General features: G+C 35.3%; 1 protein-coding gene across 8 annotated transcripts in view; it reads right to left on the bottom strand.

The window, feature by feature from the left end:
- The window catches only part of LOC107225469 (protein furry), a 107,662-nt gene that overhangs the window by 74,517 nt on the left and 15,423 nt on the right, over nucleotides 1-17,722 (bottom strand). For all 8 annotated transcript variants that reach the window (XM_046730062.1, XM_046730061.1, XM_046730055.1 and 5 more), the window contains one exon: nucleotides 972-1,135. In XM_046730062.1, coding sequence (XP_046586018.1) covers nucleotides 972-1,135 — 164 coding nt within the window. The remainder of the gene's footprint in view (nucleotides 1-971; nucleotides 1,136-17,722) is intronic.

Below are 17,722 nucleotides of genomic sequence, written 5' to 3'. Positions count from 1 at the left end.
CAAAAAATTAATGATATTTGACCCGAGTAAATGTTTGTTTCTTCTACCTTGGCAAGAAATGGCTGCCGTTATTACAGGTATATAGTTATACAGGTATAGTTATACACGTACCTCGATATTGTAAGAAAAAAAAAAGAAAAGAAAAAAAACGCTAGTAGTACAAACCTGGTAATTTCCATTGCAAAGTTACGAAAGTAAAATTAACCGTTCAACGATTTATCAAATATACAGCCAATACAGTCAGAGATTTTTTCAATGCGTAGAAATAAGATGAACAGCAAAATTTCGAAAGTCAGAACGACATCGATCGAGTTGAACTCGGTTGAAGCAATCTTTTTTTGAAACGGTGTTTTTTTTTTTGGGGGGGGGGGGGGGGGAAATTCCATAAATTGCAGTTATAATATCGCAATCATATCGACGACTTTGAAAAGTTGCCGTATCGTTGAATTGTCGCTGCTGCGAAAAGATCGCATAATTTACGTTTGACTGATTTTACTAAACTTTGCAGAGTTGATCGTTTTTGTTCGTAGATAAATTGGGGTAGTAAAATTGTCAAGAAGAAACAAAAAGTCTATATATATATATATATATATAATGAATGGATCTCCATTGAATTTTCCGCGTTGTATAAGTAATGATAATAAAACCGGCGAGAGAAAAGAGAGAAAAGATTAAGCGCGACTCCGGCGGCATGAAAATGCATTAAAGATAAAGTGGATATTTCTCATAAACCTCCTTCGACGAAGCTAATGAATCCCTTTCAATTGAAATTTGTAGAGGCCCCGCCGGTGTTGAAAATGTAGACGAGCCACGATCAATCTTTCAAAGAATTTCAATTCCGCGTACTTTTCTACGAGATGCTTGAAATTGTAATTAATTAGGCGTAACGAGGGCGGGATTGATCAAAGAAGAAACTGTCGGAGATCATAGAAAACGTTGGTGTGTATTAAGCACGGCTTGCAGCGACTCACCGGCTTCGACGTCGGCTGCTGGTAGAGGTCCGACATTTCCAAAAAAACGCTGATCCAGAAGCTGGAGTAGTTGGAGAGCGGCGTCGTGGACGGGAGCTCGTGGACATCCGGTGTTCATCAGGGTAACGTTTATTATGCTGGTGTAATGATCGCACGGATATTCCCTGGAAGATGAAGAATAACGATCGTGCGTTGAGAGAAATTTTTAATTACGGTTATTTTCATTTTTTACCACGATCGAAAATTAGTTTTACAGCCGTTAGATAGATAGACGAAGTTTGTTTTTCAATGTTTCTCAGGAGAAGAGAACCCGGATATAATAACCAGAGGCCGGTTTCATCTCAAATCGCCCGGCAAGCTCGGAACGGAAAATTCGAAAATTGTCAGAAAGATGTACGTCATTTATCCATTATATTAATGGATAAGGAGGCCCTTTTATTTTCATTTTGCTATCAAAAAATGTTGTACCCGTGTACGGCTGTTCTCATTTTTTAACCAAACCCCGTGTTTACGAATCGGGTTATTTATTTATTTATTTATTTATTTTTTGCATCATTTTTGCGTTGGGTTATTTTTGTTTTGCATTAATTTTGTCACGGGTTATTTTTTGCTTCGCATTATTCGTGTCTTGAGTCATTTTTGCATGGTTTCTATTTATCATACTGTCAAGGTTGAGGTGAGCGGGAAGTAGCCGAGGAACGTTGTTCGGTTCAATTTATTTACCGCCGTACAAAGTTTTACAGCCGAAGGGCGACCTGCCTGGTCGGTGATCAGAGCCGAAGTGATAAGACTAGCCGCGCTCCTCAGGCGTCTCGCTATTTTTCCCCCACCACCGCGCCGCTGGCCCAGGAGGCCTGCCGGTATAGTCGAGGAAATAAAGCAATGGACTGTCGATTTTTTGAGCAGTAAGACGGATTTTAATGCGGTTTTTTGCATTCGATTCGTAAGAGCGCCTACAAACTTTGTGAACTAAATTGATTAATTAATTTTTTGAAAATGCATTATGGCATTAATAATATGCATTTTGCAAGTGCACTTCCAAGAGACACTAAATAAAAAATTTGCTACTCGGGGGTTTTTGGGGTCGCTGAACACGAATATCGCCACGGCAACCGTCTCCGAGGTACCTGGTGCCCAGGGTGGACAGTATCAACGTCTTCTCCTAGAGTTTTGGCGAAAATTGTGATCGAATTTGTGATTGAATTAAGAACAATATACTTTAATTGAGGTAAAAATGATGATACTCAAGATAATTCCAGAAAAAGACGTTGAAACGTTCACCCTGGGCACCACGTACCTCGGAGACGGTTGCCGTGGCGATATTCGTATTCAGTGACCCCAAAAACCTCCAAGCAACGAGTTTCGAAAAATTCTATCACAATTTTCGCCAAAACTCTAGGAGAAAACGTTGATACTGTCCACCCTGGGCACCAGGTACCTCGGAGACGGTTGCCGTGGCGATATTCGTGTTCAGCGACCCCAAAAACCCCCGAGTAGCAAATTTTTTATTTAGTGTCTCTTGGAAGTGCACTTGCAAAATGCATATTATTAATGCCATAATGCATTTTCAAAAAATTAATTAATCAATTTAGTTCACAAAGTTTGTAGGCGCTCTTACGAATCGAATGCAAAAAACCGCATTAAAATCCGTCTTACTGCTCAAAAAATCGACAGTTGGGCCGTTTTTAGTGCTTTATTTCCTCGACTAGTAGGGCCCGACGGGCCTTCGGCGGTCGCTTTCCAAAGTTTTCTCTCTCGCTCGCTCCTACGCTCGCCCGCCGATCGGCCCCGAATCGGTCTTGCGACCTCCTCGTGCCGTTTAGGGTGACCTGCATGGGCTTGAGAAAAACGAATTTCCCGGAAGGTCTACAGCCTTCAGGGAAAAACTCCCCGAAGCTGAATCGGCGTTACGTACTCGATGACACATATCGTGTCGAAGATATAAATTTGAAAAACTGGTAAATTCGAAAAATTAAAGACGGAGCCAGGAATCGAACCTGGTATCTAGCGATGCTTTACCGGAGACTTACTCCACTAGACCACCTAGCCGCCCTGACTCTGATGTCGTTGATTCCTCTCATCACCGGTAAGTTCAAATTTGTTTTCTTGTGCTGTTGTATGTGTGAATATAAAGTGTTCTTCCTCTTCGAGCACAACTTGTAAGAATGTCTGTAAGTGTGTTTACATTTTGGAATCTTACGCTTCTGATGCGAAGCCCGTAAGACAGTCAATGACCGTCTAATAATTGAAATGCGGATATGTATTTTCAATATTAACATTAATCACGAGGCCTTTTCATTGTTGAAGATATAAATTTGAAAAACTGGTAAATTCCGTCGTGAATTTTTCGAATTTACCAGTTTTTCAAATTTATATCTTCAACAATGAAAAGGCCTCGTGGGCGAGCGTCGAACCGCGAGAGAGACGCGCAACCTTTTCGGTCGCTCGAATCCACTAATTTTGAAACGACTATCCGTCACTCTCGGAGCCAGAACTTGATTTTACCGGCTCTTGCGCAATCGGACATGTCGCCCTTTGGCCTCAACAATTGCCATTATTTTAATTTTCGTAAATTAACATATACATCAGATGCTGATATAGTTTCCGATCACTGTTCTATGCGATATTGTAACATTAACGCTTGCTCGTAATAGAGTCGTCGCCTGTGATATTTCGCGTTCTATCGTGTTACGTTTCAACTTACAAACTTGACATAATAATCTTTCATCGTAACCAATTAAACTTATCGTAACATAAACATAATTATCCCAACCAGCTTACTAGATCTCTAACCTTCCCTGCACCCTTGTATTGAAATACAACGAGCATGATAATAGCGCCTAAAGCGGCCAATCCTTGATTTGTCGGTGACGACGATAAATTAATGACGACAATAAGAAATTAAACATTAAACTTTCTTCCAACTTAAACTCGAATCGTTCTAACCGAGCGATCGAGATCAGCCGCATCTTCGCGTTTTCACCGTATCAAAAATTTTATTTAGAAACGCGATAATTGCGGAGTAAATAAACAAAATCGAAAACTATCGGAAATTTTTTTTTTTTTTTTTGTTGTGTGTTTTTGTATTTTTGTGTGGATTATTTCGATCACATGTTATTTTTACATCAGTTATTTTCTGCGTTGGTTATTTTTATCACAAGTTATTTTTGCCATCGAGTTGTGTTCGTTTCGCATTAGTTTTTTCGCGGGTTATTTTTTGCCTTGCATTATGCTTGTCTTGGGTTACTTTTGTCACAGGTTATTTTTGTTTCAGTTATTTCGACACTCAAGGTAGTTCACCGTTGTTTTTCTTCTGTTTCGTTTTTCCAATCATCAAGACCTTCCGGAAACATTTTTTTAGGCAAAAAAATTGACAAGTTCAGTTCAGAAATTAAGAACGGTTTTATATCAGTCGTTTTTGATACACCAAAATCTCAACAATTTCAATCACCAGTTAATTCCGAACAACCGCAATACGATGCTGTAATAAGATAAGAAATTAAAAAAAAAAGCCTCGTCCCTTCAATCAGTCGAGTTCGCGTATTATTTTAGGGGAGTCTGAGTGCTTGACGTGCAACAACAGCAGCAGCGGCTGTAAAGAATCCACTTTATATTCGGAAAAGTTGTTCTTTGAATGGTCGAAGTTGAAATTCAAAGTACATGTACGTAGGGCTACGTAATAGACAAAAAAGGAAGAGCTTTTCCACGCACTTTTCTTCCCATTCTTATCATCATACTTTCACAACTCGAGTGGGATACTGTTTTTCGTTGTTGTTGTTTTTTTCTTTTCTTTTTTTTTTCATTCCTCCTCGCAACGTTTAAATATACGATACTCGGGATCTGTCAACCGCTAGAGAGGAGGGCAATCGGAACGAATTGTCTTTCGGAACTGATGATTACGCCAAGAAAAAAAAAAAAAAAAAAAAAAAAAAAAATGAAGGATGACACTATTCAAGTATGAATCCGAAAACTTGATGATAATAATTTTGTAACCAGCCCTTAAGATCATTATAAGAAACGGGTTGGACCGTCTAATTCGGAACCAAATAACTTTGTCAAAAAATATGTCAAAGAAAATTTGTCGGGAGGGAGAAAAAAAAAAAAAAAAAATTTTTTTAAAATAACGATCTCGCGGGTTGATTGAAAAATTATCATCACCATTCGATTCATCGTCATCGAATTAATTTTAGATCGAGTTTCCGGATTCTTGCATAAAAATGACCAACTTTCGTGCTTACTTACTGGTCTAAATTCACAAATTACGGTCACGCGCAATGTCGAACCGACGGTTTTTTTTTTCTGCCGTTGAGTTATGCGGTGAGTTCCGAAAAGAATTATTATCCGCGCGACCGCTGCACCGTAATTACAGAAAGAAATAATGTAATATTCGTAGCGATGAATAGAAGCGAACGAAGATACGTCGGATGAAAACAACGTTTCGTCGATTTTCACCGCGGGCGGTAAAAACGAGCGCTAATTTACTTTTATACATCATATACGTTACGCGATCTCCAAAATTCACCGTTCACGTGTCCTCCTCGATACGAGTAACCGACACCCCAAGGTCTTTTTTTTTTCAAACGGGCAAAGAATCGTCAATTTTTATCTCTAAATCGAGTCAATCGAGACGATATAAATTAATAAAATTGTACTTTAACCGATCGAAAGCTTCAAGTACACAATTCGCCCCGGTTACCCTTGACGAATAAGCTTTGATCGAGTGTCTCACGGTGTACAACGTACATATATAAATATTTTACGAACGGCCATGAGGCAAAGAGCACTCGATTTGTCGAAATTTTGCGGGTGAAAGTAAAGTGAGGGGAAAAAAAAAAAAAAAAAAAAAAAACACCGTTGGAAATTGGTCGTGAAAAATTCAGCACATACCTAATTTACGGATAAATATCGCAGCGTATCGTCTACATAAATCAGAAGCAAGATAAGCACGGATGAGCTTCAACTCAAGGATAAATTAATACCTCGTCAATCGCAATTGTTCAATTTGATTGGGATTTGTTTTATTTAAAAATGGGGAGATCGATCTTCAATTGTGTTATTTTTTTGATTATCGAAGTTTTTTTTCTTTTTCCAATGGGCATCGAATGAAAAAACATCGGAAGGTTCGGGAGAAAAATCATATCTCAACTTTGAACGATCGCCATTTTGTTGAGGGATAAAAAAAATCGGGCCATGAATGGGAAAGAAAATGAACTTTGATCTGAGAATGCTGTCTCGAAATTTAAATCGAATCGGTTTTACCGTTTCTGCGATACCGGGAACACATAAAAAACATATCACCGAGGTAAATGGTTGACGAGTTATCATCGATAACAATACTCGCGATCAATCGGTTATGATAATAACTTTTTAAAAAAATATTTAGACGAAGCTTCGTTCAGGTACTTTTGAATAACCGAACGAACAATAATTTAAGACAAAAGTAACCCACGACAAGTATAACCCAATAGAAAAATAACACGGACCAAAGTAACAAGAAACAAAAATAACAGGATAAAAAATGACGCGGGACAAAAATGATCCAGGACAAAAATAACAGGATCAAAATGAGCCGTGAGAAAAATAACTCAGGATAAACATTACCGAGACCAAAATAACAAATAACAAAAATACCAAGATCAAAAATGACCCGGGACAAAAATAATCCAAACAATAATGATCCAAGAGAATAATAACCCAAGAAAAAAATAACCCTAACCAAAATAACAAAAAAAAACAAAAATACCAGGGTCAAAAATGACCAAGGGCAAAAATAACCCGAACAATAATAATCCAAGATAAAAATAACCCAAGAGAAAAATAACTCTAACCAAAATAACAAAAATACTAGGATCAAAAATGACCAAGGGCAAAAATAACCCGAACAATAATAATCCAAGATAAAAATAACCCAAGAGAAAAATAACCCTAACCAAAATAACAAAAATACTAGGATCAAAAATGACCAAGGGCAAAAATAACCCGAACAATAATAATCCAAGAGAAAAATAACCCAAGAGAAAAATAACCCTAACCAAAATAACAAAAAAACAAAAATACTAGGATCAAAAATGACCCAGGACAAAAATAACCCAAACAATAATAATCCAAAATAAAAGTAACCCAAGAGAAAAATAACAGGATCAAAATGATCCACGAGAAAAATAACCCAAAGCAAAATAATTGGAGAAAAAAATAACAGGATCGAAAATGACCCAAGATAAAAATAACCAAAGGCGAAAGTAACTAATTGTCAGACAAAAATGACACATCACGTTTTGTGTTTGTTATTTCGATGCTTTTTTTTGAGGGGCTTTTATTTCTGGATGCCCTACATAACAGGCATTACTTAACAGCTTTAACAGCTTTAACAGCTTCAACTTGATTGACCACTGGCGTTCAACATCGACGCGGGTGTCGTCTAAGCGAGGTGATGGGTTGCAGGTGGTTACTTTGAGTTCTAAACTTAATTTCCGGCCTTACCCTGTCGGAGAGTTAAATGCATAGCGCACAGCTTTGATCGGCTTCTTGTTATAACTGTTAAGTGGTTTCGCTACGGTCCGAGGGAATATAACGCAATTTATCCGAAGCCAAACGAATCAGGAGCCTCGATATGAACTTTTTGCTTTCAACGAGCGGACCAATTCGGGTTGAAGAAACATTTATTGCTCATTACTCAAACGGAATTAACAATACTTCGGAAGTAGAAGAGGATTTTTCTCTCGACAAGTCTGACAAGGAAGTTATCCCAGAACGATCTCTCCGATTTCATTTCTTTTTCAATATGTTACGGTAAACTAAAAACTAGGCGACAAACATTTTTTTTTTTTTTTTCTTTACCTGCCATTAGACACTTCAAGGGGTTGAAACCACCCTCCGAAGCGAGTCGTGTCGAGGGGCTGATTTTTATAAATCTACTTGAGCAGATTACCCGAAATAAAAAAAACTGTAACGCGCGTGTATTTTAAACCGTTGTTTTTAAACGACGGGGCAACTTTTTTCAACAAACTAAAACAAAGCTTAAAAATTTTGTTACTTCCTGAAAGGTTTCCAAGTTTTTACCAAACAATATTGTTTCGAACCTGTTCGAGGAAATACTAAAATACAAAAATATTTCCCGAATCAGATTTTTCTGTTCGAAAACTGTGCATGTACACAGGCATTAAAAAGTTTGTACGACTAGCTGAAACCGATATCCCGAACAGTGATTATACGAATCATCGACCGACATAATTGCAGAATTTATCCCCAGCTCGCGTTACGCGGATAACGAAGTTTGATTGGCACTTGACCTAAATACTCCGATGTCGATATTTAGGGATGCTTAAAAACACCGTTCGTTTCGACAAAATCAACAGACGCGAATGCAGATTCAAACAGTTTTCACTGTTAATTAAATCTTTTTGATCGTGAAATCTGTCGGTATCTCGAACCGCAAAAATAACATCAAAATCATTAATAACGAAAAGGCTCTGACTTTGCGAAAATCATTTCAGTTTACCAATCATCGATGATCGATGCTGTTTCTTATAAATGGTATTATGAATAAAATTAAGAGATTAACGTTTTTTATTGTTTTTTTTTCCTTTTTACACGGAACTTCTATCGATGTTTTAGATACCAAATTTTTTTGTTTTTTTTTTTTAAACCTAAAAAGAAAGCTACAAAAATTGGATCCGAAGGAAAAACGAGGAATAATAAAATGTATTTGCATAAATTTGTATTCATTCGTACTATTTCACACAGTTTTTATATTTATTTATGCTGTATTCGTTTTCTTATCTCTATTTCTTTGTCTCTTTTACCTCTAAAACTTGACGAAATAAGGGAAGGAAATAAGGCGGTTTACTAGCTAAACTTTAAAGGCGAACAAGTTTTTTAAATCAATTTCATACAACTAATAAGCGGTAGTTTTTAAAAAAAACTTTATCGCGAAAATTCGCGCAGAGTTTAATTTATTAATGTTTCAAAGATCAAATTATCTATAGGATTATTCTCGAGTGTTCGTAACGTTTATTTTTTTTTTTGAATCACACCAAACCGAAACGAAATAGCTTCCCATTTTGACGCGTCTCTTTAAAAGTTTCGTTTCGAGAATTTTGCATCGCATGTATTTCCGCGACATCACTGTTACTTATTCCAAACGAAGATAAAACTGGAAAAACCAAGGTTCAAAATAATTTCTTCAACTTTCAATTACAGTACGATAATTCAAACAATAAAATGTAATTAATTGCGGGTAGAACTCTAACAAAATATTGTAAAAAAGCCTTCGTCCCTGTAATATCAAACATACTTTGTCAACTAACCGAAAACCAATAAAAATAACAGCCTTGTATAATATGCAAGGTGTTTTTTGTTTTTCGTTTTTTTAAATATGCGCTCAACACTGATCGACAAGGTGTACGTACAGGAGATGAATATAAATTTTCATACCTGGCAGAGAGACTCGTGAATGATGATAGACGATTTTATCCCCTGCGGAACGCGTTTATTACACGTTATACATACATGCATACATATATGTGTGTGTGTGTGTGTGTGTGTGTGTATATACCGGTATCATTTTCTGCTCTCGAGCCATTTTAATTACCCGTTTAGCCGCGTGTCACGGGGTCTTTTTTCATTTGTTTTTTTTTTTTTCTTTTTTTCATCCTTTGCTCTTTGACGAGCCAGTTAACGAGTCGGGTCGACGCGGTTCCCTCGCCGATGATCGAAGCTACAAACTCCCCTTGTCATGTGGAGAAAAAAGGAGACAGATATATACATATAGGAAAATCAAAGCTCACAATTTAGTACGATTTTCATCAGTGCCTAATGGATTCATCAGTATGGTGTGTGTGTGTGTGTGTATAATCGTGGAAATTAAATAAAATTAAAGGAGAAAGTTCGTACTGAGATTGAGGTAAAATAATCTATTTCTTGTTAAATCGATCCCCCCCCCCCCCCTCCCTCCCGATTAATCGAGTATAATCGATTATTTTTCATCGCAATCGGTTTTTCTCTTTCACTACCATTAACGACGCGATAAAACATCAATTTATGCGATCGATGCGTCAATCATTGTCATTTTTTAACTCGCTAGGTATAACATTTATTTGATAAAACAAGTGAAAGATAAATGAAAGTTTTCAACGAAACTATATATTGTCACAAAAACTTTTCCGCTATTAAGACTACGTAGGTACTGAAATTTACGAAACCTTGGTCTCAAGATGCACAGTTTCAAAAAAAAACACGAAACAATCGATTAATCGATTCAATTCTACCCGTTCAATCTAGTCGCGTTCGATTATTTTTTTGGACTCGATCAATCGATGCGTCGATTATTTTTAGCTTCGCTAATTCGCGCGCAGCTTTTTTTTCCATTCGTCAATTCGAACGTGACTCAAATTGGTGTTTTTTGCAAAAAAAAAAAAAAAAAAAAAAAAAAAAAAAAAATCAACACGTCAATGCAAAATAATAACATCGCTCAACAAAAAGAATTTTGCTGCGTAGTGTTTTTTTTTTTTTTCTTTCTTTGATAAACGTCGGATGTTAAAAAAAGAAACGATATTTTCTTGTAAATACCGCTTGTTTGATTCATGTATGAAAATTTCGATAAAACAAATGACTAAGAGCCAATTTTCATCAGATGCCAACAGACATCGAATCTTTCCAAATCAATTCAAATATCAAGGGTAAGAAAAACCGTGTCGATATTCTATGCAATAAAATACAAAACCATTGTTTTATCATTTCGAACGTACGTTTCTATTGTGCAATGTTTTTTTCAAATTTTTCCATAACGGGTTATTCTCGGAATCAGTATCGTATAACATAAATACGAATGCCCAGAGTTTCATTTGTATTTGCGTACTATATTATTAGCGCAAATCAGGTATAATTTTTTTCTTTTTCCTTCTTTCTTTTCAAATGATTTTTTTCTTGTCCACTCCGAAACTTTTCGTTCCGTCGGGCTTGATCAACTTTTCAATACTTTAAAAGTCGCCGACAGGTTCTTATAAAATGTACGTACAGCACGAATCGATATTCGAACGGTACAATTAATATGAAAGTTTTCAAAAGTTTCGTGCCGGTTTTAATTGATCGCGAATTCTTTGCATCTGGAGACATTTGTCAGAACGGTTCTAAGAAGAGGGTTTTCTAGTTGATTCGGGTATCAATTAAATTGAAGTGAAATGAATTTTTCAACTTTCACGCTAAGCGCGTAATAAATAATGTGAAAAGGTAAAAAGAAGAAAAAAAAAAGAAAAAATGGCAAAGGGTTTGAAAGCAGTTAAGGTTAAAAGCGAGCCATGGTAATGAAAGAACTTTGGGAAACAGGTGAAAGCTTCGAAACTCCGTACGTATATTGCAAATTAATTGGCAGGGGCAAAGATTCCTCGGATCGGTGGAATTATATGAGGATTAAATTGTAGAAGCATTAATTAGTTGAGAGGGCGACAAAATTTTAGGCCAAAACTTTTCCACGGAATGTCTCAAAGTCAAGGAACAAATCGAGGTGTAAAATGCCTGTGAGAGCTTTGCAACTTCCACTTAAATACCAGCGAACCCTTCAAACGTTGTATAAATATTCACGTTCGAATATCATATACATATATATATTACTTTCGAATACAATTTCAATGTCGAATAACTTTTAAAGGGGTGAATTTCATGAAAAATGTTAAGAGACCTTTTTTGTAGAGCATCAAATTTCCCACAAAAATAATGGTTCGATCTGTGAAAATATTGATTTTTCTGGTAATTACAAGAATCGAAAATTCAAACGAAAATTTGAAAAAACAAATCAATGTTTAAGGCACGATTACAAGGAAACGGCTCGATCTACGTCAATTTAGTAAGAGAGCTTTTTTGTAGGAAATTTAATTTCCTTCAAAAATATGGATTGATAAAATTTTTCAGATTGATAATTTACGGATTTTGGGTAAAGAAATGCGGTAACTGTTAAAAAATCAATAGCTGTAACGATACACCCCTTAATATTAATATTAAGGGCTCAAACTTTCAGGATCAATTTTTATTTGTTGTCATAAACAATGTTTTTGCAGTACCATTAAAAAAAAAATTCTTCGTTTTTTTTTTTGGCCCAGTCTAAAATATATATATATATATATATATATATATATATATATATATATATATACATAGAAAATGTATGTATTATATTACATGTATAATAATAGTTATAAACTTGACGTGAAATAAAGAATGAGAAAAAAAAAGAGAAAAAAAATTTGAAAAAGAAAAAAAGACGCGTCTTTTCTCGGACAAGGCGCGGTTGAATTTATTATAAAAGAAATTATGTGAACAGCCGCGCAGTGCCGAAAGAAAGTATCCAAATTTCAACGTCTGACGACCGTCGTCGCTTCAGGGTGAAAACGCTGTGCGTGTTCTCTCTCTCTCTCTCTCTCTCTCTCTCTTTTCAAACTTTGTCAGTTCTCAAGAGTTTTCCCTTAATTCTGCAGTGTAAAAGTCCGGAGAGTCGCTTATAATAGCGGAGATCAGCGAAAAAATAACTAAAAAGCTGACTGTCTGAATTCTTTTATATTAAATATAAGGAATTCCATATGAATCCAACCGGAGTCTGACTCTAAAAATTTTTGATCGTGTACCCTGAATTTGTTTAGATTTTTTTTTGTTTTTTTTTTTATCCAACTGGTTAGTCATTTGTAAATATTGAGAGTGATTTTGAAACGGAACATTTTTGAAATGGAAAAAAATACAGTTTTTGAGAATTTTATAAAATGTTCTTTTCAACATTCTCAAAAACTTGGGAAGAACTGTATTTTCTTTTCCGAACATTTCAAAATCTGGCACATGACGGAATAATTTTTTAAATATTTTTTTTAACCACTTTTAATATGTTTGATCAACTAAAACATTGTTTCAACGGTTCGATTACTTCTCGAAAAATTCTCAAAACTTCTGTTCTTGACTTGGAACATTTCTGGACCGGTTTCATTACGAAGTTGATGAGAAATAAAAAAAATTGACAAAAATCGCGCCGTAATGAAACCGGTTCAAAAATTTTCTAAATAAAAGATAAAAGTTTTGAGAATTTTTCGAGAATTTTCAGACTGTTCGAAAAATGTTTTAGTTGAGCAAAAAAAAATGGAGTGCTTAAAAAATGGAAAAAAAAAATTTACCCATTATTCAAAATCACTTTCAATATTTATAAATAATTATCCAGTTAAATACAAAATCTGAAAAAATTCGGAGTACTGTTTCAGAGTTGGAACAATTGGGGAATAAAAATTAAAAAAAAAGCAGTTGGTCAGCTTCGCAAAGGAATTTCCCATATACATTGTGAGCGATACCGCGGTATCGAAAATCGAAAATTATATCTCTTAACTGCGAGAAAGTAGAAGATTCTTGTCTGTTACATAATTTTCCAAGATTTTCAAAAAATTAATTAAAGCAAGATTCGAACAACAAATCGATACCCGTTTATTTATCTTTGCAAATCGTATCGTGAATGTAAAAAAAAAAAAAAAAAATGTTCAAATCATCGCTTTCCACAAGAATTTTCAAACTTCTTCTTTCGATTCTATCAATCAAACGTAAATCGCAAATATTGTCAATAGAAAATAATCAATAAGATGTGTAATTGTTAAGAATTTTTATGTGAAATTTTTACGAAACATCGAGTAACTTTTTTGAAGTACATCAATCAATTATTCACGTTATTCGAATCGGTATATTCCAAGAACGTGAACAACGAATAAAGTTTACAAGTAAACAGGCAGGGTAATAACGTTTGTTTTTCCAAACTTTGTTGATATATCATAGTTAATATTTCATGCCAATCGAAAAGGTTTCTGGGATTCGGTAACGTGTCTCCGTTAAAGGCGAAGTATTGGGCAACAATTTGTTTCCTCAGTTTTATTGTAAGACTTTTAACTTGGTTGGATGGTTTGATTCTTTAGCTGCAAATTTGACTACAACGAGTCACGTTTGAACCGATTTGAAATCTTTTTCTTTTACAAATTGCCGTGCTTCGGTGGGTCTGAAGATTCGTAGATCAATATCCAAATAACGTTTATCGATGCTTTTTATTCATCTCTCTCAATCAATCGGTCGAAGAAAACAAAAAAAGTCTGAATTCAAAATCATTTTTAACGACGTGGCTGAGAAAAGAAAATGAAAAATCATTCTTGAAATTTACTATATCTAAGGAAAATAAAATAGTTGTTACCATCTTTATTCTAATATTAAATTTTCGTGGCAAAACATTCTCGTCAAAAAAAAAAAAAAAAAAAAATGGAAAATTGATATCCGTGATCGACACTTTGTGAAAGTTTTGCTTTCTTTTTATTTTTCTCTAATTGTTGAAAAATCCAACAACTTCGTAACAACAAACTTTACACGTCGTTTCGTCGAGTATTCTTCCGCCTTTAGCTGATCCCTGCGCCGATGCTTGCGAAACGGCAGTTATATGCAATAAAGTTCGATTCGCTTCGGTAGGTTAAACGAAGATTTATAGGATACGGAACACCGTCTAATGCCGATTTCCAGCCCGAGAAGACTTTGCCAATTTTCGCGAAGGGAACAAATGATGGAAAAAAAAAATATAACTCTCCATCTTTTTCTTTCTCTCTCTCTCTCTCAGGATGCCGGGCTTTGTTTCGACGAATGAAAATTCAACGTTAAATCCCAATTTCCGGCATTCTCTTCGCAAGCAACACCCTCGAATCGAAGTTAATTGCTTCCGATTTAGTGCGTACACATAAATATCCATCTTTCCACGTGAATTTAGCATCTAACCCTTTTTTTCACTAACTTTTACCCTTGTTTGAATTTTTAAAGCTACGTGAAAAAACGCTCGAATCGATTTGTTTGAACCGAGAAAAAGAAGATGGAAAATAAAAACATTACGTTTTTGAAGTAAAACATTTTGATGTTTAAAAAGACAAAGAGAACATATCGGGATCGGTCGGTAGATTTGGCAGGGAACACCCTGTACGCGACGAAGCGAGGGTGAAGGTTTATCACCGGTTTAAAGAACTCCAAATGACTCTTGCACAGTCTAAATTACACGATGAAACCACCTAGGCTATTATCAATTATAAAATTATCCTTCAAGGCGCCATCGGCGTGTCTGAGGCTCAAAATTCCAAACTTTAGTGCCGGCATAATACTTTATACGTACATATACATATATGCGCCTAGTTTATGTGCATATTTACGAAAAAATTTGCAAGCTTGACGTATAATATATTAGCAAACAGTTTGAAAGCTTATGAACGATTTCTGAAGAAGCTTGAAATTTTTTAACAAAACTTTCCGCCAAAGTTTTTTCGATATGTAAAGGTTAAATTCTCGCCTGTCGGCAAATTGCACGCACGCTTTATCGTACAACTTTGATTTGAGGTCATGTAGAACTCCTAACCTTACCGACGGAGCAAACTCACCCTTGTTCTTCCTATGAAAGAAACAAACGAAGAGAAAAGGTTGAAATTTCGACGGTGCGTAGCTATTTTTTTTTAGCGGGGCTTCAGCAAAGTTATTCGTATCCCCGAAATCGTAAAAAAAAAAAGATACAATGTGTGGTTTTTTGACACGTGTTACTATTCCCACATTTCCCGCATTTCAAGGGCCAAAAAGCGCACAACCGAGATATTTACTTGGCGCAATTCCGGGATGAGTGAGGTTTAATATAGGAAGAAAAATGGAGAGTTTGCTCGGTCGGTAAAGGTAGGAGTGCTACGTAACCTTAATATTTCGGTTCCATTTTTTTTTTTTCCATACAAATGTGAAAAATTCCTTTTCACGCAATGAAAAAAGGAACAATCACGTTTAGCTTAATAATTTGATCCGTATATAGTGAAAAAAATTGACAAGAAGAAATCGGCGAATTACGAAGCAATATTTTTACATCCTCTTATACTCATTTCCGTTATATCGATCATTGTAAAAAGGACGATTTATTCTTCTTTTACGATAAAATGAAATCGTTTAATCGTAAGACGAGATGTCCGATTTGCAATCAATTGAAAATATCAAGCCGTGTAGTGTTTTAGATTGTTAATGTCGTCGAGTATTTACTGCTACGTTTAAGGAAAAAAACAAAGACAAGAAAAAAAAAGGTTAAACCTCGGAATAGTGGATAGGTGTGCTTTTGCGAATTAGATTACACGTTTTTTTTGTTTTTTTTTTTTTTTTTTTATGACAAACGGCACGAGATGTTTGTGATCTTAATTGAAAAGTGTAATTTTTCCCCATTACTTTGTCGACAAGAAACCACAATTTAACAAATGGCAAGATAAAAAGGACGCATCTGCAACAGAGAGAAAGAGAGAGAGAGAGAGAGAGAGAGAGACCTTTCAACATTTTTATTTTCTTCTTTCTTTCTTCTTTTTTTTTTCGAGAGGCTCGATTCATTCACAAACTGAATTACCAATAATAGCAGGATGTGCAAATTGACTCTTGATTATATTTACAGCATCGGATGAAAGACGATTCAGCGATTCGCGTATCAGATTTCACTTCGCCTTTCTTATCTGACTTACAAACGTGTTTACGTACACACCTAGAACCCCTGTGACTTCCGTTTGTCTTAAAACGCCAAAGTAATTTACGGTATGCAGAGCATTGATCGAACCACGCGGCACGCGATTCGAACATTATCGTCGCGACGAAAAGACGATGAGCAATTTTCGAAACCCTTTTCTGTTTTTTTTGTTTTTCATTTCCTTCTTCTTTCGCTTTTCTTTGCTGTCTAGCTTTTATCGCATATTACGTACGGCTGTAACATTATAATCTATCGCGCGTATTTTACGCGATGAAGACCAAAGTGTTTGGTCTTGAAGAAAATATAAAAAATTATTACCGCGGTAAGTAAATACGATAATAATTATTTGGCATACGGTTTTAAGAGAAAGTGGAATTTTTTTTTTTTTTTCTACTTTACATTGAAACTGTTGGATCGAAAAATTTGAATACATGACCGTTGAATCTAAATCTTTTCTTTATCTCGTCGTCCTAAATCCAAAGACTATATGAGGCATTCCACGAAAATTCGACCTGGGTTTCAAAATTAAACCGTTTTAACATCTGCAATTTTTTTTTCAAAATTTTAAAAACCATACATTGTAATATGACTTCCGCTCCTAATTTTTTTAAGGTTTTTTTTTACGAAAAAAGCTTGAAAACAGTAAGAAGGGAAAATCGTCCCACTCCGGATCCAAGCTTGAAAATGTTTACACTTTTACAAATTTTTTCAAATTTTTAATTTTGGTCGGTCGATAAAATCTAAATATTTTGTACGTACGATGTGATAATTTTTTACAGCCAATTACAAACGTCGAATATTGTTTAAAATTTATTCAACCGATTTCGTGGAATTTCAATTGATAAACGTGCGTGTATAACTTATTTTAATTATGATCTGCGCATATAAAAAAAAAAAAAAAAAAATTTGGAAAACACCAAAGAAATACAAAACAGGCCATCCATCCATCCATCCCTTGGAGCCTATCGATAAAATCGCTATTTGATTATTCAGTGCCGCGTACTGTTTGAAGGATAGCACAAAAAAAAAGAAAAAATGAAAAAAAAAAGGAGACACGACCAACGGACCAAGAAAATATCAATCGTTTTTTTCGCCTTCCATCTCTGCTGATTTTTCTATTATCTGTTAATTTTTCGCGCCGCGTTACGAAAGGGATACGTAAAACTTTTCCGAGGAAATTTTGTTTGACGTTTTCAATTGACATAAAACAGTTGACGTAACGTTACAATTTTTCACC

This window comes from Neodiprion lecontei, chromosome 2 (assembly GCF_021901455.1).
Source record: "Neodiprion lecontei isolate iyNeoLeco1 chromosome 2, iyNeoLeco1.1, whole genome shotgun sequence".
Classification (NCBI taxonomy): domain Eukaryota; kingdom Metazoa; phylum Arthropoda; class Insecta; order Hymenoptera; family Diprionidae; genus Neodiprion; species Neodiprion lecontei.
This window is presented reverse-complemented; position numbering and strand designations above follow the sequence as displayed.